The sequence below is a fragment of the Oncorhynchus clarkii genome, chromosome 3 (genome assembly GCF_045791955.1).
Source record: "Oncorhynchus clarkii lewisi isolate Uvic-CL-2024 chromosome 3, UVic_Ocla_1.0, whole genome shotgun sequence".
Lineage (NCBI taxonomy): Eukaryota > Metazoa > Chordata > Actinopteri > Salmoniformes > Salmonidae > Oncorhynchus > Oncorhynchus clarkii.
The window spans coordinates 59,560,529-59,583,961 of NC_092149.1; the positions used below are offsets into that span (position 1 = coordinate 59,560,529).

A 23,433-nucleotide genomic window follows, 5' to 3' on the forward strand; every position below is an offset into this window, starting at 1 on the left:
GCAAAGTTATTTGTCTCTTATTTTTTTGCTGATCTGAAAAATCATCCGCTCTGCAACCCAAAACCGTGAGTTTTGTGATATGTTGCACCACTAGTTATAACATTGCAAAAAAACTCTCAATTAACATTGCTGCCAGCAATTACAATCCATGAATGTGTGATAAGGACATTGAATGTGGAAAGAAAGAAAAAACACAATAAGTACATGTTTTTCCTTATTATATCCTCTTTAATATATCTTAAAAAATGGATATACAATCTGAGAAAAAAAAGGAGGATTTAAACTGAGGAACAGACAGACCCTCCCGAGCCCCACAGAGAATTAGGCTAGCTGGACCAGTAAAATAAGGAGTGTGGGGCTAGGAACCAGAGCATGCTAAAAACAAGTCACATGAACCCCTGTCCATTTGAACACACACACACACTTCTAACATACCTACTGTAAAATACATCACCTCCTGGCCACATACATTTTGCCTCATGCAAACATGTGAATACAATTTTTTAATACAGTGATGACACTGAATCTAACGTTCCAATATGCACACATACAGGCACAAAGCCAGCCCAGGCAAAGCGAAGCAACAAACCCACACACTCAAAGATCTACATATCTCTCAGAAACACACACACACACACACACACACACACACACACAGAGGGGGACATTCAGACACATGAGGACATGCATACAGAGGAGACCCCACTCACTTGCCTCAAAACAGAGGACTCTCATACACAACCTAGCAGAGAAGAGAGCCCTCGTATTCCCTCTACCTCCATGGGGGCAGAGGAGAATGCATGAGGGTGGTGGGGCCTAAGAGAGTGGAAGGAGAAACGTCAGGATGGAGGAAGACAGAGACTATCAGAGGCACAGTGCCCTCTACGCTTGGCTTCCCCAGAGGTCAGGGGAGCTGAGATAAGGTCAAGGTTCAGGTGTGGTGGTAGAACTTGTACTGTGGTACAGCTGGAGTCTTTTCCTAGGAGCTTGATCTGGACAGTGTTACAGTGTGTCTGGGGCACCGGTAAATTGTGTTCCCCCTGTGGATGAGTGAACAGAACAGACAGGAAGTGGGCGTGTCTGAAGTGGTACCCTATTCCCTATGTAGTGCACTACTTCTGACCAGGGCCTATAGGGCTCTTGTTAAAAGTAGGGCAATATAAAGGGGTGCCATTTCAGACGTACGCTGAGTAAAGTGGACAACAGAATGGGGACTGACTGGGTCGGTGGCACTTGTCATTCACATGCTGTCTGATGAGGTGGGTGTGGGCGGGGGAGTGCAGGCCTTGAATGAGTGACATAACAGAGATGTTGTTTTTCCAGCTGTGTGTGTTTCTGTGTGGCTGGGTGGGTGTGCATGCACAACCAAGTGCTGTGTGTTGTGAGTAACTAGTTGAGTGCGTTTGCTTTTCAATGTGTGTGAAGGGATTGTGTGTGTGTGTGTGTGCTTGTGTGCATTTTCTTTGCAACCAGACATGGCAGGCACTAGAACTGAGAAACACTAACAGATAATCTTTCTCTTTGATTCGTCAATTCTTAAATAACAGCTAAGTGGATTGGTTAAATCCCGGGTCCTCACTGCCACATGCGCTCACTATTATTGGCTCAGACACACAGAGAGGCCCCGTGACTGGACAATCCCTGCGGTGACGCAGCATGATTACTCTAGGCCACTCAGGGCAATTAAAGCATAATCCCTCAAACTTTTAAAAAACAATTTTTCTTGTAAATCTTTTTTTTCTTTCAGCGTCATTGTATTGCAGTCAGGGCGTGTCAGCAATGTGCAGCGGTTGGTTGGTTGACGAGACGTTAGGGGGCGGGGTTCAGCTGCGCAGTCGAAGAAAGGGGGGGTTGCAGGCAGCCGGCGCAGCTGACGCAGTCATCATCTGGCATAGTGCTTGATGTAATCTTGAACCTTATTACGGAAATCCTCCTAGAACAAGACACACAAACAACATCAGTGAGCTTTTCTGGATCTACTGTATATCCTTGTTTAATTTTTTACAAACATCTTACCTCCAACTGCTCTGAAAATCTTTAGGCCAATATACAGTGTGTTCATCAGTTTAAATGACTGAGCGAGACATTCAATAACAATGCAGTAAGCTGCATTAGGGGTTGATGGCAGTGATACAGTGGGATGAAAACATTACCAACAAACCCTGCGCACTTCCTGTCAAGCAAAACATGATACGACCACTGAGGGCATGGCTACAACAAGAGCTATGAAAACATTACCCGCAGAGCGTCCGTCCGGCCAGGGAATACGGTCCCCATTGCCAGACTGTGGAGATGGAGGTAGATATGGAGGGCCATGCTGCACTGTTAAAGCTCTGGCTCCGGGTAAACAGCCTCCAACAACAAGATGCCTGAGAGGAACCCAGGAGGGCTCAGGATTCCTCAATTAGCTCTGCTGGCCTGTTGTTCTGTACCCAGTACCAGGCTGTAAATAACCCCAGTCTACAGGGAGTCTGGAGGAACACTGTGAACAACCCATCTTTGCCTGTCTGTGACAACCTCGGTTTCCCCAGCCGGTGTATACACAGTATCTGGGCCTAATTGATCCTTCTGAATGGTATGGAACACTCTAGTGCAGTACCTCCACTACAGAACTGGGGAGTTAAAGCCTGGGCCAGAGTGTGTGTGTGTGTGTGTGTGTGTGTGTGTGTGTGTGTGTGTGTGTGTGAGAGAGAGAGTGTGTGTGTGTGTGTGTACTCTGTGCGTAGAGTTTAAATGAAATAAAGTCAAATTAATTCCCATGAGCCTGTCTGGGGACAGTTAGATGATTGAGAGGAGAAATGGAGCCAGGTTGGCATGGCAGCGTATGTAGCGGCACAGGTGGCAGGAGCAGCTCAAGGCGATTGATATCCTTGGCTCTGTTTGTCTCTCCTGGGTCAGCTTGCCCCCTGCCCTTTTCCTTTTCCAGGGCCAGCTTTATTAAACCACACCAGCTCAGGTCATGCACAGCACAGCACAATTCTGAGAGCAACAACAAACTCATTCAACAAAAGCCTATTTTCTTCTCTTCTCATTAGTGGTCCAGGATTTGGGTTCGATTGGGAATTGATGAGGGTAGAAGGGGGTGGAGTCCACTAAAAGACGACGCAGCCCTGGTATCAGGAGCCAAGGCAAGTGAAAGAAGCAACTGTAAACTCTCCTCCAATCTGCACAGGGACATCAACGCATTATTTACCCATCAAGCTCCAGTTTCACAGATGCACGTTTCCCAAGATAGGATTAATTCCTTTGAGAATAAGCTCAGAATGAGGCTTGGTCAGGGCTGGAAAAGGCCAGAAGAGTCTCAGACAACAACAACAACCATGCCAACAACAACTTATGGAGATAAGCGCAAGACATAATGCTTTAAAATGGTGACGACTTAAGGACAAGGTGTGTGGCCGACTTACAATTGACATTTTAGTCATTTAGCAGACGCTCTTATCCAGAGAGACTTACAATTAGTACAAGACTTAGTTCCTAGCATGCCATCTAAAAGAGCCTGTGCCTGCTACTCAATAGCTTACTTTACCCTCAGGGAAAAACAATTAGCTCTCCAGATCTCGCTCTCTGTCTGACATTGCATGAAAGCTTGTATGTAAATGGGGATGAATATCACAATCAGACGGCTGGTTAGTAACCTGCTTTTTGAGTCATAATCCATCCTACTGGGTCTCTACAGTCCAGAGGGCAGATGAAAGCCAGAGGGCAGATGACCTGGGGGGTAGATTATGACGTTGATCTTCTGTGAAACTCCAAGGACGTGGGGAGGACAGAGACAGACACTGATATGAAGGAGGAAAGCAGTGCGGAAACAAACCAAACAAAGCCTGTAGTTGAAGCAGACACTGACTGACGGACTAGCGTTAGCGGCCATCCATTAGTGAACTGAACCATGTAACCTTTCCTACTGAATTAGCTCACATCCTCCCAGCAGGCAGGTACACCAGTGTTCAAAACACCTCTTCTGTTCAAAACACCTCTTCAAGAGGTAAATTAATTAATGCAAATGGCTGTACTTCGCCTTGGGTGGAATGTGCTCCAGCTTTACAGTCAGGCTATAGCAACAGAGCAAAGAAAACATCAGTACGTTAAAGAGCCCTCAGCACAGCTAGGCAGACAGAACAGACTTAGAACGAACAGTTAGAACAGGGAGCCCGGAACACTCCAAGCTGAGACCTTGGGGATTCAACTGCTGCACCCCCCCCCCCCCCCCCACACACTTTACATAACTCTGCAGCTTTGCTAAATATTTTGGCAGCGAGCTGAGCGCAGCACAGAGCTTGAAATAGCCCCCCCCTACGTAGTTCTGCGTATTAATCTGCCCCATTATAACAATCTGAAGCCTTTGTGGTCGTGTGGGCCTTGCCTTTCTTCCCTGGCTAAAAGCGTTTTGAAATACCTCTGTATGCAGAATGTTACAAAGAAACAGATATTTGGGGGGAGATTTATATTAGGTTATACTACGACATAACACGACATAACACAACAATGGAGATGAATGATGACATTCAGAACAGTTCTTTGACAAACAAGTCAATGTCCTCAAACTAATTCAAAAGTAAAAGTGTAGATATACTCAACCTAGTCCTGCATATTTATAAACCATTTTCCTCAGGGAATAGGTCAAAACTACATACTGTCCCTCCCCTGCTACAGCAAATACAGGAAAAGAGACAAGTTGAATTTCCTGTCAGATCGCATCAATGTCACTGTTTTGACTCCCAGGGACATGTCTATTACAAACGACTGGCAGAGATGACATGCACTCTGAAACCCTCAGTCACTCTTTGGTTTGGCCATTCAGACGTTTTCAGAAACCAAACTGACCAATCAATGGCCTTCAGTAACCCTGTGACATGATTTGTAACACCAAACAAGGTTACTTCAGTACACAGGGCTGCATGGCTCCTCTCCTCCATGTCCTTTACATTTACATAGTCATTTAGCAGACACTCTTATCCAGAGTGACTTACAGTTAGTGCATTCATCTAAAGATTGCTAGGTGGGGCAACCACAATGCTTAGTCATAGTAAGCAAATGTTTTCCTTTAAAGTAGCGATCGGCAAAGTCAAGTGCGGGTGTTCGTTCACAAAAGGCTGTTGGATTATTTCAGATACTTGACCTTTTTGTACATGTCATCCAGAGATGTTCACCACTGCACTGTTGTGGGACAGTTTGGAGCATCTGTAGTCACCTCAAACACTCACCCCTCCAGCTCAAAAAGTCTGATTGCCCAAATTGGATGTGATCTGGCCAGATGGGAACAGACCGCTCAACACAGCATTAATGTGAGTCTACTGTGTGCTAGACCAGCTGCACACACCACCACTGCTACAGGTAGGGTAGGAGCAGCAGTCAAGCTATGTAAAAGGCAATCACATCACCTGAACACCAACTCAGCAGACGCCGTCAGGGTAGACCACAGGGGTGGGAGGGCGGAAGGGGTGTGTGGTAGAAAACAAGACCTCCTGATGGCACTCATCTCGCACTCTATCACTTCGAATCCCCCTCTTCCTCTTTCCTCCCCATCAGGACTAGGGATAGAACATTTCAGAGCCCTCTGGCTCACCTGGTAACGTGATCAGTTTGTACCGATTCAGGTCAGATCACGTCAGGTAAGAACTAGCGCTGAAGGTGGCCCACAGCCAGCAAGGTGTTACAAATACTAGATAGTCTAACAGAAGATCACACAGAGGCCAAATGAGCTAATGATTTCAAAGAATTATTGACAGAAAGAAAGTTGACAAAACTACAACATTTCCATACCGTCAAAGTTTTCACTTCACAAAACTGACACGGTCTATACTAAGCGCTAAAGATCACCGTGGTTCAACCATCCAGAACCATGTAGAACCAGACCCAGTCACGTGGATGCTGGGTTGTTTTCACTTGCAAACAAACAGCCAGTTGATTGGCTATTGATCCAGTGTGAGACAGATTGTTAGCACAGTAAAGATACTGGTCCTGTGGTGGTTGGAGAGCCATAGATCTGCATTAGGATGCAGTCAGAAGACCACAGGGTCCCTCAAGAGAGCATTATGCAAGGCCTTCGTTAAGCCATCGGACTGGGGATCATCAATGGTGCAGTATGGCTGACCATGCTAGAATACCTGAGTGACTAATCATATCAGTCAAAACATGGCTGTTAGTTTGCTGTGGCCAACCTTAAATCTACCATTTTCTGTGGCATTGCAATAGTTAATGTGATGTCCAAAAGTATTTGGACAGTGACACATTTGTTGTTGTTTTGGCTCTGTACTCCAGCAATTTGGATTTAAAATCATACAATTACTAGGTTGTAGTAGAGATGATCAGCTTTAATTTGAGGGTATTGTCATCTACATCAGGATCAAAATACAGTACTTTTGTACGTAGTCCTCCCCATTTTATGGAAATAAAAGTATTTGGACAAATTCAGGTATACAGGGTATTCGGGAAGTATTTAGACCCCTTGACTTTTTCCACGTTGTTACAATACAGCCTTATTCTAAAATGGATTAAATCTTTTTTTTTCATCAGCAATCTACACACAATACCCCACATTGTTGCAAATGTATAAAAAAAATAAATAATCACATTTAGATAAGTATTCAGACCCTTTACTCAGTACTTTGTTAAAGCGATTACAGCATTGAGTATTCTTGGGTATGACGCTACAAGCTTGGCACACCTGTATTTGGGGACTTTCTCCCATTCTTCTCTGCAGATCCTCTTAAGCTCTGTCAAGTTGGATGGGGAGCGTCGCTGCAAAGCTATTTTCAGATCTCTCCAGAGATGTTCAATCGGGTTCAAGTTCAGGCTGGGCCACTTGAGGACATTCAAAGACTTAGGGTCTGTGTGTTTAGGGTCGTTGTCCTGTTGGAAGTTCAACCTTCGCCCCAGTCTGAGGTACTGAGCGCTCTGGAGCAGGTTTCCATCAAGGATCTCTCTGTACTTTGCTCTGTTCATCTTTCCTTCGATCATCACTCGATCTCCCAGTCCCTGCCACTGAAAAACATCCCCTCAGCATGATGCTGCCACCACCATGCTTCACCGTGTGGATGGTGCCAGGTTTTCTCCAGACGTGACACTTGGCATTCAGGTAAACGAGTTCAATCTTGGATTCATCAGACCAGAGAATCTTGTTTCTTATGGTCAGAGTTCTTTAGGTGCCTTTTGGAAAACTCCAAGCGGGCTGTCATGTGCCTTTTACTAAGGAGTGGCTTCCATCTGGCCACTCTACCATAAAGGCCTGATTGGTTGTCCTTCTGGAAGGTTCTCCCATCTCCACAGAGGAACTCTGGAGCTCTGTCAATGTGACCATCGGGTTCTTGGTCACGTCCCTGACCAAGGCCCTTCTCCACCGATTGCTCAGTTAGGCCAGGTGGCCAGCTCTAGGAAGAGTCTTGGTGGTTCCAAACTTCTTCCATTTAAGAATGATGGAGGCCACTGTGCTCTTGGGACCTTCAATGCTGCAGAAATGTTTTGGTACCCTTCCCCTGATCTGTGCCTCGACACAATCCAGTCTCGGAGCTCTATGGACAATTCCTTCGACCTCATGGCTTGGTTTTTGCTCTGACATGCACTGCCAACCGTGGGACCACTAGGCAGGGTATCCTAGTGGTTCGAGCGTTGGACTAGTAACCGGATGGTTGCAAGTTCAAATCCGAGCTGACAATGTACAAATATGTTGTTCTGCCCCTGAACAGGCAGTTAATAACCCACTATTCCTAGGCCGTCATTGAAAATAAGAATTTGTTCTTAACTGACTTGCCTAGTTAAATAAAGGTAAAATAAAATAAAAATATAGAAAAGGTGTGTGCCTTTCCAAATCATGTCCAATCAATTGAATTTACCACAGGTGGACTCTAATCAAGTTGTAGAAACATCAAGGATGATCAATGGAAACAGGATGCACTTGAGCTCAATTTCGAATCTCATAGCAAAGGGTCTGAATACTTATTTTTAATATATTTGCAAAAATATAAAAAAAATTTTTTTTTTTGCTTTGTCATTAAGGGGCATTGTGTGTAGATTGATGAAAATCAATTTTAGAATAAGGTTGTAACGTAACAAAATGTGGAAAAAGTCAAGGGGTTCGAATAGTTTCCGAATGCACTGTATGTGTATTAAAGTCATCAAAAGTTTAGTATTTGGTCCGATATACCTAACACACAATGACTACATCAAGCTTGTGACTCTACAAGACTTGGAATCATTTGCAGTTTGTTTTGGTTGTATTTCAGATTATGTTGTGCCCAATTGAAATGAATGGTAAGTAATTACTGTTCCATTTTGGAGACACTTATTGAGAAAAAAAAAACGTGTTTTAATCTGAACACTTCTACATTCATGTGGATGGTACCATTATTATGGATAATCCTGAATGAATCGTGAATAATGAGTGAGAAAGTTAGAGGCACAAAGATCATACCCCCAAAGACATGGTAACCTTTTACAATAACAGGGGAGGTCAGCATTTTTGTGGGGGTATGATATTTATGCCTTTCCCACTCATCATGCATTCATGATTATCCGTAATGTTCAGAAACATATTATTTCCTTATTTACAATAAAAGTGACTAAAATAACACACTACATTATTTACCATTGGGCACAACATAATCTGAAACACCTAAAATGGGGGGACTACGTACAAAAAGTGCTGTAATTTCTAAACCGTTACGGATGAAAATACCCTCAAATTAAAGCTGACAGACTGCACTTTAACCTCATATGGTATCATTTCAAATCCAAGGTGCTGGAGTACAGAGCCAAAACAACAAAATGTGCCATTGTCCAAATACATTTGGACCTCACAATGACATCAAATCAAATTTTATTTGTCACATACACATGAGCCACATACACATGTACCACAATGACATGACAAAGTATAAGTCCAATATGCTTTTGTGTTGCTGACAAAGACATAAGATAAGGTCAAGAAAGTCATCATGCCTGGCTAATCATCGGCCTCTTTAGTTTTAAGGTCTGTTTCAGTCTGTTCCGTTCTGGTATGTTCCATCTTCCACAGCACTACCTGTATGCCCCCCCCCCAATGCTCTCTGACAATGCAGTCAGAGAGCATTGAGCACTGGGGGAGTTCCACTTTAAGCCTACTCTCTCTACGGTTGTTGCTGAACCAACAATAAAGCTGGAAAAAGGGCTGTTTCTCAGTAGGAGGTCAGATCCATTTGACTGGGTGGCTGTTGTTTTTCCTACTGTGGGATGGGGATTCTGCAACACCACTACTGCAACATGACTCCGTTACTATTAAAAGCCCTAGTTTCCTCTCAGAGAGAGAGAGGGAGAGAGTTTGAGGCCAAGCTTCCTGTGACGGGACAGTCAGCTGGGAGACCGCTGCATCAGTATGGTGATTAAATGGTCATTTAGCATCAGTATGCTATGTGGCGGACGTGTGAGCCGTGGTTTCCCAGTACCCTCTGACACACATCTCACAGTTCCCTCCGCACAAAGACTTGATGTTCAGTCGGCATGCCACAAAGCTACAGAGTCAGGGGAGACCAAGAAATTGGACACTCCTCACGAATGCCACGGCCCTCACGTCGAGAACCACAAACTGTGGACGTCACACTCGGCAGGGGCTTGCGAGAGGCAGCTGGGACAACTACTGTGCATATCTGTGTTAGTGTGAGGGAGTATGTAGAGTACATGAACCCCTGCTCCTTAGCTTTAAGTTCCTTGGCGTCCACATCACAAAAAATTTAACATGGTCCACACACCCGCATAATCGTGAGGAGGGCATGACAGCGCCCCTTCCCCCTCAGGAGGCTGAACATATTTGTCATGGTCCCTTGGCTCTTCAAAAAGTTCTACAGCTGCACCATCTCGACTGGCTGCATCACCGCTTGGTATGGCAAATGTACCGTCCTTGACCTCAGTGCTAGAGGGTGGTGCATACAGCCCATTACACCATTGGGGCCGAACTCACTGCCATTATGCTGCAATAGTTTGTGTCGGGGGTCTAGGGTCAGTCTTATGTCTGGAGTATTTCTCCGGTCTTATCTGGTGTCCTGTGTGAATTTAAGTTCTCTCTCTCCCTCTCCCTCTCCCTCCCTCTCTCCCTCTCTCTCCCTCTCTCCCTCTCTCCCTCTCTCCCTCTCTCTCTCCCTCTCTCTCTCCCTCTCTCTCTCCCTCTCTCTCTCCCTCTCTCTCTCCCTCTCTCTCTCCCTCTCTCTCTCCCTCCTCCCGGAGAACCTGGGACCATGCCTCAGGACTACCTGGCCTGATGACTCTGCTGTCCCCAGACCACCTGGTCACGCTGCTGCTCCAGTTTCAACTGTTCTGCCTGCGGCTATGGGACCCTGACCTGTTCACCGGACGTGCTACCTTTTGACCTGCTGTTTTCGACTCTCTCTCTCTACCGCACCTGCTGTCTCTAACGCTGAATGCTCGGCTATGAAAAGCCAACTGACATTTACTCCGGAGGTGCTGACCTGTTGCACACTCTACAACCACTGTGATAATTATTATTTGACCCTGTTGGTCACCTATGAACGTTTGAACAGCTTGGCCATGTACTGTTATAACCTCAACCCGGCACAGCCAGAAGACAGGCCACTTCTCAGAGCCTGGTTTCTCTCTAGGTTCCTGCCTTTCTAGTAGAGGTCGACCGATTATGATTTTTCAACGCCGATACCGATTATTGGAGGACCAAAAAAGCAGATACCGATTATTCGGCCAATTATTTATTTATTTGTAACAATGACAATTACAACAATACTGAATGAACACTTATTTTAACTTAATATAATACATCAATAAAATCAATTTAGCCTCAAGTAAATAATGAAACATGTTCAATTTGGTTTAAATAATGCAAAAACAAAGTGTTGGAGAAGAAAGTAAAAGTGCAATATGTGCTATGTAAGAAAGCTACCGTTTCAGTTCCTTGCTCAGAACATGAGAACATATGAAAGCTGGTGGTTTTCAATATTCCCAGGTAAGAAGTTTTAGGTTGTAGTTATTATAGGAATTATAGGACTATTTCCCTCTATACCATTTGTATTTCATTAACATTTGACTATTGGATGTTCTTATAGGCACTTTAGTATTGCCAGTGTAACAGTATAGCTTCCGTCCCTCTCCTCGCTCCTCACTGGGCTCGAAACAGCAACACAACGACAACAGCCACCATCGAAGCAGCGTTACCCATGCAGAGCAAGGGGAACAACTACTAGAAGGCTCAGAGTGAGTGACATTTGAAACGCTATTAGCACGCTAACTAGCTAGCCATTTCACTTCGGTTACACCAGCCTCATCTCGGGAGTTGATAGGCTTGAAGTCATAAACAGTGCAATGCTTGACGCACAACGAAGAGCTGCTGGCAAAATGCGCCTGTTTCTGCCTACCACCGCTCAGTCAGATATATATGCTGCTGCTACTCTGTTCTTTATTATTATCCATCCTTGATGCATAGTCACTTTACACATATATATATATATATAAATAAATAATATATCGAAATGGCCAGAAAAAAATAACTTTCATCTGAAACTCATCAGTCAGTTCTTGTTCTGAGAAATGAAGGCTATTCCATGCGAGAAATTGCCAAGAAACTGAAGATCTCGTACAACGCTGTGTACTACTCCCTTCACAGAACAGTGCAAACTGGCTCTAACCAGAATAGAAAGAGGACTGGGAGGCCCCGGTGCACAAGTGCATTAGAGTGTCTAGTTTGTGATACAGACGCCTCACAAGTCCGCAGCTGACAGCTCCATTAAATAGTACCCGTAAAACACCATTCTCAACGTCAACAGTGAAGAGGCGACTCCGGGATGCTGACCTTCTAGGCAGAGTTCCTCTGTCCAGTGTCTGTGTTCTTTAGCCCATCTTAATCTGTTCTTTTTATTGGCCAGTCTGAGAGATGGCTTTTTCTTTGCAACTCTGCCTAGAAGGCCAGCATCCCGGAGTCGCCTCTTCACTGTTGACATTGACTGGTGTTTTGCTGGTACTATTTAATGTCAAAGTGGAATTATGTTTTTAGAGATTTTTACAAATTAAAAATGAAACTCTGAAATATCTTGAATCAATAAGTATTTCAACCCCTTTGTTATGGGATGTCAAAAATTCAGGAGTAGACATTTGCCTAACAAGTAGCATAATAAGTTGCATGGACTCTATGTGCAATAATAGCGTTCATCATGATTTTTGAATGACTACCTTTTCTGTACCCCACACATACAATTATCTGTAAGGTCGAGAAATGAATTTCAAACAGATTCAACCACAAAGAGCAAGGATGTTTTCCAATGCCTCGCAAAGGGCAACATTTAAAAAAATAAAAAGGTAGATATTGAATATCCCTTTGAACATGGTGAAGTTATTAATTACACTTTGGATGGTGTATCAATCACCCAGTCACTACAAAGATAGACATCCTTCCTAACTCAGTGGCTGGAGGGGAAGGAAACCTCTCAGGAATTTCTCCATGAGGCCAATGGTGACTTTAAAACATTTACAGAGTTTAATGGCTGTGATAGGAGAAAACTGAGGATGAATCAACAAAAGAAGGAAGCTTGTACAGAGTAAAAATATTCCACAACATGCATCCTGTTTGCAATAAGGAACTAAAGTAATACCGCAAAAAATGTGTCGAAGCAAGTACATTTTGGGGCAAATCCAATACAACACATTACTGAGTAGCACTCTCAATATTTTCAAGCATAGTGGTGGCTGAATCATGTTATGGGTATGCTTGTAATCATTAAAGACTGGGGATTTACAGGAGAATAAAATAAACCTTTCAGCAGGACAATAACCTAAAACACATGGCCAAATATACACTGGAATTGTTTACCAATAGTGGCCTAGTTACTGTTTTGAGTTAAATCGGCTTGAAAGTCTATGGCAAGATAGATGTCTAACAATGCTCAACAACCAACTTGACAAGAATAATGCTAAAATATTTTACAATTCAGGAGTGCAAAGCTCTTAGGGACTTACCCAGAAAGACTGTCATCACTGCCAAAGGTGATTCTAACATGTATTAACTCAGGGGTGTGAATATTTATGTAAATGACCTATTTCTGTCATTATGGCGTATTGTGTGTAGATGGGTGAGATTTGTATTTATTTTGAATACATTTTTAAATCAGGCTGTAATACTGAAAGCACTGTAGGTACAGTGACACTATCAACGGGAACCTGTTACAGTAGTGTATTAATGGCAACTTAACTAAAGGTGGTCTGACACAGTGCTTCCTAAACTGTGGGTTATACAATCAGGCCCCTATTGATTTTATTAAAATGTTGAGCATAAGAACACAACATTTGCCATGTCAAAATGCGTACAATTCCCGGAAATTAACGTAAAGACATCAACATTTTCTCTCAGCTCCACAGCAAAATGTATAGAATTGCAGGGAATTCGCATTAAAACAACAACATCCTCTCTCCGCTGCAAATATTATATTTTTTACTTATTATTTGGTCTGTTGATGTTTTTTCACCACTCAACCATCATGGTTGGTCTCGACTCAAAAAGCAGCTCAATTGTTGGGTCACGAAGCAAAAACGTTTGGGAACCATTGTTCTAACACAAGAGGACTTCTTTCTCCCTTCCTTTTATTTTAACTCACCTTTGCACAAAAAAAAACAGCCCAGAGTGTAGTTAAAAGGCAGTGACATGTTTCCCTGAATGTTTGGAAGCCCACTGTGTCCACTACTCTCTCTGTAATTGGTCGGAAAGGCTCCTATGAACAACAACCTTAAGGCGTCTGCATACTAGGTTTGGTTTGCTCTTAGCAGAACTTGGCAAGGCAAAGTGAACGTCTGTGCCTCTCATAGTAACAAAAATACCCTTTGTTTGGAAAAAGAAATAAAGGTCCCTCGAAACGCCATAGCCAGTACACACTTTGTCAAAATTATAAATCTGTAATTATTATAAGGAAGAGGGAAAGGAGAAAAAGAAGGGAAAGGAGAAGAAGAAGGGAAAGAAGAAGAATAAGGGAAAGGAGAAGAATAAGGGAAAGGAGGAGAAGGAAAAGAAGAAAGGAGGAGAAAGAGGAGGAGAAAGAGGAGGAGAAAGAAGGAGAAGGAGAAAAGAAAAAGAAAGAAAAGGAAAAAAAGAAAAAGGAAGACAAAAAAGCAGAATGAAAAGGAGGACGGAAGGAAGAAGACTGAAGGAGGAGAGATTACTAGAAGTTTTCCCTTTTACCTGTGGATTCATTGTCGGAGTAAAGAACACACAATTTTATGTGTCACTCAAAATTCTACAAAGATCCAGGAAATACCTTGTGCATTTCAGGTAAAATAACAACCCAATGTTTATATCCCAGGACAAATTAGCTAGGAACAGCAAGCTAGCTAAATGTCCATGAATGTTTCATGTGTTTCGACTTGTCCCCAAATGAATATAGTTGGTTCACAGTTCGCTTTGATATTTCAACCTACGTGTTCTGATCGCGTCTGTTGTAGACGGACAAAATCAACAATGGGCGCGTGACCGGTGAAATCAGCATGTTAGAAGGAACACGGCTCAGGACTGAAGAGACCAGAGGAATCCATCCATTGAAATCAATACTTCCTGTAGGTCTTGCCTCGTCTCCTCTCCAACATTAGTTTGGCCTATTCCTTCCTTCCTTCCTTCACTTACTTTCTCTGGCCTCTTTTCCTCTGTTTTATGTTCCGCTAGCCCAGTCTGGGTTTTTGGACGAGGCTTGGGGTGTTGGTGTGTGAAACCAACCAGAGTGACCTTATTAGACTCCACTCAACACAGGCAGAGAGTGTGTGCTGAAGACTGTGCAGATATCGACCCGCTGCGAGTGGCAAACAGTAATGAGGCATCAGGCATGATCTTAAATGTAAACCATAGCCCTGCTGTTGACATACTAAGCTGCTCATGTTCTCTGAAGTTTAGCATACACTGTCTGTCTGGGGACTGGGGAGTACTGCAAGCCCCAGCCGAGCACCACTTGGGAGGGAGTGTGAGAGGTCCCAGAGAGGTCTGTCTCCTGCCGGGCATGGATAACCCAGGCAGAATGAGACATGGCGTGAATCACAAATGGCACCCAATTCTCTATATAGGGCACTACTTAGACACACAGTGAGACAGACTACACAGTACCCAATGGTTGTGAACGAAGTGGTCATTAGTGAGTTCTACAGAATAGCCCCGCATTCCACTTCTAGAGCTTTCAGACCTTCTAAACACGTCCTACTTACTGCTGCCCATGTAAGGTCATGGACAGGACATAGGGAAGATGACCTCCCTCCAGGTGGGCTGGTTGGTGTCGTTACCTTATCGCGCAGATGATGCTCGGCCGCGTCGATGTTCAATGGGTCATCGAAGTTCAGTAGATCCTGAATGAAATGAAAGAGAAAATGAGCTTGAGTCAGCAAAAGTTTACTAAAAACAGTTTCAGATCAACTAAAACCCGCTAACCCAGATGAAAACAACAAACGTAACAGTATCAGACAACATTTGCCTGACTAACAGCCACTGGCAGTATGCAATGTCACCCTGGATTTAAGTTAAAAGACAAAGTAGTGTAATTAGCCGGTTGCCGTAGAGACGGCGTGCGTGGCGGGCGAGGCGCGGTGTGTTATTAAGGAGATAAAATGGCAGCTAGGCCTGTGTGTAGAGCGCCTCACTTCCTGATTAAGAGCTAAGCCTCAGGGCATGACTGAGCATCAGGCTGCATCATCATTGTGGGAAGCAGCCAGGAGAGGAGCGAAAGATATGCTATCAACCCAATCAACCAAGCAACAACAGTCGCTTACAGGAACACTTAACACGCTCATTCTCCTTACCTACCTGCTTTCTCCTCAATGTTCACAGAAAATGCTTGGGGAATTGCTCATAAAAACGGGTTTGTATGGTTTTATAAATAAAATAGATAGGCTTTACAGTAACAACTCAGTCTATACCTGTTGTCATAAGCATAGAAACACATTTTAACATACAATGCATTTGGAAAGTATTCAGACCCCTAGACTTTTTTTACATTGTTACGTTACAGCCTTATTCTAAAATGGATGAAATTGTTTTCCCCCCCTCAATCTACACACAATAGCACATAATAACAAAAACAGTTTAGAATTTTGTGCAATTTTTTTTTAATAAAACTGAAATATCACATTTACATAAGTATACAGACCCTTTACTTAGTACTTTGTTGAACCACCTATGGCAGTGATTACAGCCTCGACTCTTCTTGGGTATGACGCTACAAGCTTGGCACAGCTGTATTTGGGGGGGTTTCTCGCATTCTTCTCTGTAGATCCTCTCAAGCTCTGTCAGGTTGGATGGGGAGCAATGCTGTACAACTATTTTCAGGTCTCTCCAGTGATGTGCGATCAGGCTCTAACTGGGCCACTCAAAGACATTGAGACTTGTCCCGAAGCCACTCCTGCGTTGTCTTGGCAGTGTGCTTAGGGTCGTTGTCCTGCTGGAAGGTGAACCTTCGCTCCAGTCTGAGGTCCTAAGCACTCTGGAGCAGGTTTTCATCATCTCTCTGTACTTTGCTCCTTTCATATTTCCCCTCAATCCGATCTGTGTGCCTCGACACAATCCTGTTTCGGAGCTCTGCGGACAATTCCTTTGACCTCATGGCTTGGTTTTTGCTCTGATAACCGTGGGACAATATATTATAGACAGGTGTGTGCCTTTCCAAGTCATGTCCAATATACTACAGGTGGACTCCAAATTGTAGAAACACCTCAAGGATGATCAATGGAAACAGGATGAACTTGAGCTCAATTTCAAGTCCCATTGCAAAGGGTCTGAATACTTATGTAAATAAGGTATTTGTTTTTTTATTTTAATAGATGTGCAAAAATGTCCCCCAATAAATTCCGTATTGTCATTATGGGGTATTGTGTGTAGATTGCTGAGGATTCTTTTTTATTTTTTTTTATTTTTACTAAATCCATTTTAGAATAAGGCTGTAACGTAACAAAAAATTGGGAAAAAGTCAAGGGGTCTGAATACTTCCCGAAGGTACTGTAGATGTCAAATGGTTTTGATTAAAAAAAAGGTACTTACGGTAAACAAGGAGTTCAATCCCCAGACTACATCCTGAAAGACACAGAAGCAACAGACAAAACATCAGCAGACATCCATAGATCATCATAGTTGTATGTCCCATTAAAAGTCAAACTAAAACTTGTCAGTAATAGCCAGGCCAATGGGTGAACATTTTTGAGCCAACAAATTAACACAAACAAAATCGTTGAATGCCCTAATTGGATATCATCTGATTAGTTCTATTGTATCTAATGAAGATGGAACATTTTCTGATTATGCAAGTGGTTTGCCTCTGGGAACGTATTAGGCAAATATCCTTGATGATTAAAACACTGAAGAACGGTATGATGGGTATTAATTAACATATATATTTTGAGGACATAAAAAAAATAAAAAAAGAGGACACTGGCTCTTTTAATTGAGCGTCTCCGTCTTTGCAAAGGGTGTGTTAATTCATGAATCATTAAACATAATGAGATGTCGACGTGTAAACAAGGACCCTTACAAAATAGCTCTGAATGTATTAATGTATGCTGGCATCACTTAGAGGACGTCAGTGTGGACATTCAACTCTATTCCCCTGCCAACTGATAATGCCATAGAGGTTTAATACGTATTGACACATTCTGGAGAATAAACAAACTGATGGGGGGGGGGGGGGGACAACATGTTTTTGTTTTCTATTTAGTTGTCAGTTGGCTATGAGCTGAGATTTGTGAGGAAAATAATGATCCAAAGCCCTGTCCAGTTCCAAACGTATTTGTTTGAGTAACAGGGTTAAAATGAGGACACCCCTCAGGGAATGAAAGGGTCAAATATAGTGTACTCCATAGGGAGTCATAAGGTTAAATCAAGAACACTCAGTTAAATCAAGTAGACCCCACAGGGAGTGATGTATGGGATCAATATCAAGCCAAATGTATTGTGAACACACAGCATGCATTTTGTATGTGTGTATCATGATCTGTACAAATTATTACCAATGCACAAATGTAAATCACTATCCACAAACCAACACCTTTTGATTTGTATTTGTAAATCGATATATTGCATTCCAAAAAAAAGTATACCTGCAGATATGCAGGTCATTTCCAAGGGTCTTAAGTAAAAATGACTGCCATAAAGGTTTGCTCATAGGAGAGATATAAGCAAACATGACAGATATGGCAAACCTGCAAATCCATATTTGGAAGCGCTTAGGTCACCTGACTTTTGGCATGTTCTCACGCGTAGAAAGGGACTTGAATTCATTGAAAAAGATTTGTACCCGTAGAAGCGATTTCTATAAATCGCTGGCAGCCTCTCATTCGGCCATGTTGATGCCTGTCTTTCAAGGCTGTAGAAATTATAGTGTGGTAGCCATAATATGTTAACCACTATGTCCAACGTAAATAATTGAAACCCTAGCCCTATATTACTCTATATTTGCAACACTATTGCGGTGTACAGTTGTATTAGCTGGCCCAAATAGTTTAATTAGCTGGCGTGATTTTTACATTTGTGGATTGGTGCTTATTTGTACAGATCATGATACACGAATACAAAATGCATGCTGTGTGTTCAATACATTTGGCATGATATTGATGGGGTTAAACCAAAGACAGTCAATGCATTGAAGGGGAGGATGAGAATGAAAGGCTCATTAGAACAAGGAAACACTACTGTTAATGGATACCAACCCTAACGTGGATTTTCTAATGGTAGTAACTACACATTGTTTTCTGCGAGGCATATATCTGCTTTTCAAAGGCGATGGGCCCAATTTGCTCTTATCACTTTGCCATTTCATTATAAAACAAAGGATGGTGCCATCCAAAAGCAGAAGACAATTGATTGCAAGTGAAGAAATAAAACGTACTTGGAATAAAAACAAATATTTTCCTGGGCTGTGATGCAAACTGCAGTGCTGGCAGAGGCCATGTTTGACAGTTGGTGGATTTGCATTTAAATGAAATATAGTCAATACCTTTCTCTACAGGACCTGCCCTCTATTTTAATGATCTTATATCTCCATACGGTTGATCTGGGATATTTTTTTTTAAACAAGATCCAGCTCTTGACCTTGAAACAACTACTGTGCATAATTAGCCTGATGTTTAAATGCCTTACAAATATCTGACTTGATTCTAATGCAGGACCCACAGCTTGATGTAGACCATGATAAATAACAATACACAGTAGTGGCCTATGACTTGTTACCAATGCACCGTCCATCAGATAGCCTACCGTATCCGTTTAGAATGATGAATAAGAGAACCAACAACACACATTAACAAATAGGAAGACAGTCACCAGACATTGCTCTTCCTCTGTTCCTGTTATTTCTAAGGTGAAATCCTACAGGGAAACTAACCCGCACTAACAAAGTGATAAGGATAACATAACCACTTGCATAAGCCAAAGGAGTCTATTTTCAGTGAATAGTGAGACCGTGGGAGAAATTGTGGAGGAGGAAGAACTGAGGTTATGAAAGAGAAATGAGAGCACTTTATATTGGCAGAAGTGTTGGGCATGTGAGTGGTGAATAGGATGGATAGACAAATTAGGAAAAACTATTTTTGCCAGGCAGGCTGTCGCTCCAAAATGAGTCAAGTATGCTGTGTTTGTGTGTGAGATAAACAAAGCTAAATGTGTGTGTATGCCTATCTATTTGCACAGATGTGCGTCTGAGTGACTCTGTTCGTGTGGACAGTCAGTGGTGTAAAGTACTTAAGTTAAACTACTTTTAAATACTACTTAAGTCGTTTTTTGAGGGTATCTATAATTAACCATTTATATTTTTGACAACTTTTACTCCACTACATTCCTAAAGAAAATAATGTACTTTTTACTCCTTACATTTTCCCTGGCACCCAAAAGTACTTGTTTAAGAACAGGAAAATGGTCTAATTCACACAGTAATCAAGAGAACATCCCTGGTCATCCCTACTGCCTCTGATTTGGCAGACTCAGTAAACACAAACTCTTTGTTTGTAAATGATGTCTTAGTGTTGAACTGTGCCCCTGGCTATCCGTAAATTTAAAAAAACAAGAAAATCGTGTTGTCTGGTTTGCTTAATATTAGACATTTAAAATTATTTATACTTTTACTTTTGATACTTAAGTACATTTAAAACCAAATACTTTTAGACTTTTACTCAAATAGTAATTTACTGGGTGACCTTCACTTGAGGCATAATCTTTTAAGGTATATTTACTTTTCCTCAAGTATGACAATTTGATACTTTTTTCCCCCACTGTGTACAATGCCGTCAGAAAGTAATCATACCCCTTGACTTAAACATTTTGATCTGTTACAACTTGAATTGAAAATTGATTAAATATAATTCTCAACCATCTACACACAATACCCCATAATGAGAAGGTGACCACATGTATTTAGAGATTTCTGAAAAACGTATTGAAAATAAAATACAGAAATCAGTGCATTTGGAAAGTATTCAGACCCCTTGACTTTTTCCACATTTTGTTACGTTACAGCCTTATCCTAAAATTGATTAAATAAAACATTTTCCTCAATCTACACACAATAACCAATAATGACAAAGCAAAAAAGTTGTTTTTGACATTTTTACAAATGTACAGTTGAAGTCGGAAGTTTACATACACCTGAGCCAAGTACATTTAAACTCAGTTTTCACAATTCCTGACATTTAATCCTAGTAAAAATTCCCTGTCTTAGGTCAGTTAGGATCACCACTTTATTTTAAGAAATAATAGTAGGGAGAATGATTTATTTCAGCTTTTATTTCTTTCATCACATTCCCAGTGGGTCAGAAGTTTACATACACTCAATTAATATTTGGTATCATTGCCTTTAAATTGTTTAACTTGGGTCAAACATTTTGGGTAGCCTTCCACGAGCTTCCCACAATAAGTTGGGTGAATTTTGGCCCATTCCTCCTGACAGAGCTGGTGTAACTGAGTCAGGTTTGTAGGCCTCCTTGCTCGCACACGCTTTTTCAGTTCTGCCCACACATTTTCTATGGCTTTGTGATGGCCACTCGAATACCTTGACTTTGTTGTCCTTAAGCCATTTTGCCACAACTTTGGAAGTATGCTTGGGGTCATTGTCCATTTGGAAGACCCATTTGCAACCAATCATTAACTTCCTGACTGATGTCTTGAGATGTTGCTTCAATATATCCACAATTTTCCTACCTCACGATGTCATCTATTTTGTGAAGTACACCAGTCTCTCCTGCAGCAAATCATTCCCACAACATGATGCTGCTTCACGGTTGGGATGGTGTTCTTCGGCTTGCAAGCCTCCCCCTTTTTCTTCTAAGCATAAAGATGGTCATTATGGCCAAACAGTTCTAATTTTGTTTCATCAGACCAGAGGACATTTCTCCAAAAAGTACTATCTTTCTACCCATGTGCAGTTGCAAACCGTAGTCTGGCTTTTTTAGCAGTGGCTTCTTCCTTGCTGAGCGGCGGCCTTTCAGGTTATGTTGATATAGGACTCGTTTTACTGTGGATATAGACACTTTTGTACCGGTTTCCTCCAGTATCTTCACAAGGTCCTTTGCTGTTGTTCTGGGATTGATTTGCACTTTTCGCACCAAAGTACGTTAATCTCTAGGAGACAGACGGAGTCCTCTTCCTGAGCAGTATGATCGCTACGTGGTCCCATGGTGTTTATACTTGTGAACTATTATTTGTACCGATGAACGTTGTACCTTCAGGCGTTTGGAAATTGCTCTCAAGGATGAACCAGATTTGTGGAGGTCTTGTGGAGGTCTACAATTGAAAGCTAGGCCTTCAAATACATCCACAGGTACACCTCCAATTGACTCAAATGATGTCAATTAGCCTATCAGAAGCTTCTAAAGCCATGACATGATTTTCTGGATTTTTGTTTTAGATTCCGTCTCTCACAGTTGAAGTGTACCTATTATAAAAATTACAGACCTCTACATACTTTTTTAAGTAATAAAACATGCAAAATTGTCAGTGTATCAAATACTTGTTCTCCCCCCTGTAACTATTCAGACTCTTTGCTATGAGACTTGAAATTGAGCTCAGGTGTATCCTGTTTCTATTGATCATCCTTGAGAGTTTCTACAACTTGATCGGAGTCCACCTGTGCTAAATTCAATTTATTGGACATGATTTGGAAAGGCACACACAAGGTCCCACGGTTGACAGTGCATGTCAGAGCAAAAACTAAGCCACGAGGTCGAAGGAATTGTCCGTGGAGCTCCGAGACAGGATTGTGTCGTGGCACAGCTCTGGGGAAGGGTACCAAAAAAAAGTATTGAAAGTCCAAGAACACAGTGGTATCCATCATTCTTAAATGGAGGAATTTTGGAACCACCAAGACTCTTCCTAGAGCTGGCAGCCCGGCCAAAATGAGCAATTGGGGGAGATGATGGTCAGGGAGGTGACCAAGAACCCAATGGTCACTCTGACAGAGCTCCAAAGTTCCTATGTGGAGATGGGAGAACCTTCTAGAAGGACAACCATCTCTGCAGCACTCCACCAATCAGGCCTTTATGGTAGAGTGGCGAAACAGAAGCCGCTCCTCAGTAAAACGCACATGACAGTCCACTTGGAATTTGCCAAAAGGCACCTAAAGGACTCTGACCCTGAGAAACATGATTCTCTGGTCAGATGAAACCAAGATTGAACTCTTTGGCCTGAATTCCAAGCATCATGTCTGGAGGAAACCTGGCACCATCCCTACGGTGAAGCATGGTGGTGGCAGCATCATGCTGTGGGGATGTTTTTCAGCGGCAGGGACTGGGAGACTAGTCACGATCGAGGGAAAGATTAACAGAGCAAAGTAAAGAGAGATCCTTGATGAAACCCTGCTCCAGAGCACTCAGGACCTCAGACTGGGGCCAAGGTTCACCAACGACCCTAAGCACACAACCAAGACAACGCAGTGGCTTCGGGACAAGACTCAATGTCCTTGATTGGCCCAGCTAGAGCCCGGACTTGAATCTGATCAAACATCTCTGAGAGACCTGAAAATTGCTGTTCAGCGATGCTCCCCATCCAAAAGTGATTCAACAAAGTACTGAGTAAAGGTTCTGCATACTTATATAAACGTGATATCAGTTTATGTTAAATAAATAAAAAAATTAAATGTTTTTGCTTTGTCATGATTGGGTATTGTGTGTAGATCGAGGGGAAAAAATCAATTGAATTCATTTTAGAATAAGGCTGTAACGTAACACAATGTGTAAAAGGTCAAGGGTCGAATGCACTGTACTTAAGTATTCACACCCCTGTGCTATGATACTCCAAATTGAGCACAGGTACCTCCAATTTCCTTTTATCATCATTGAGATGTCACTACAACTTGATTTGAGTCCACTGGTGGCCAATTCAATTGTTTGGACATGAGAAAACACAATACAAGCTCCCACAGCTGACAGTGCATGTCAGAGCAGAAACTACACCATGATGTCCAAGGAACTGTCCATAGATCTCTGAGGGAAGGGTATAAAACT

General features: G+C 42.4%; 1 protein-coding gene across 1 annotated transcript in view; it reads right to left on the reverse strand.

Annotated features, from left to right (window-relative positions):
* Positions 1-201: 201 nt before the first annotated feature.
* Positions 202-23,433, reverse strand: part of LOC139400114 (NEDD8-conjugating enzyme UBE2F) — an 87,897-nt gene continuing 64,665 nt past the window's right edge. Inside the window, exons 8-10 of the mRNA XM_071145146.1 lie at positions 16,991-17,023; positions 15,244-15,306; positions 202-1,933 (exon numbers count right to left, since the gene is read on the reverse strand). Of these exons, the coding sequence (XP_071001247.1) occupies positions 1,883-1,933; positions 15,244-15,306; positions 16,991-17,023 (147 nt within the window). The 3' untranslated portion in view covers positions 202-1,882. The remainder of the gene's footprint in view (positions 1,934-15,243; positions 15,307-16,990; positions 17,024-23,433) is intronic.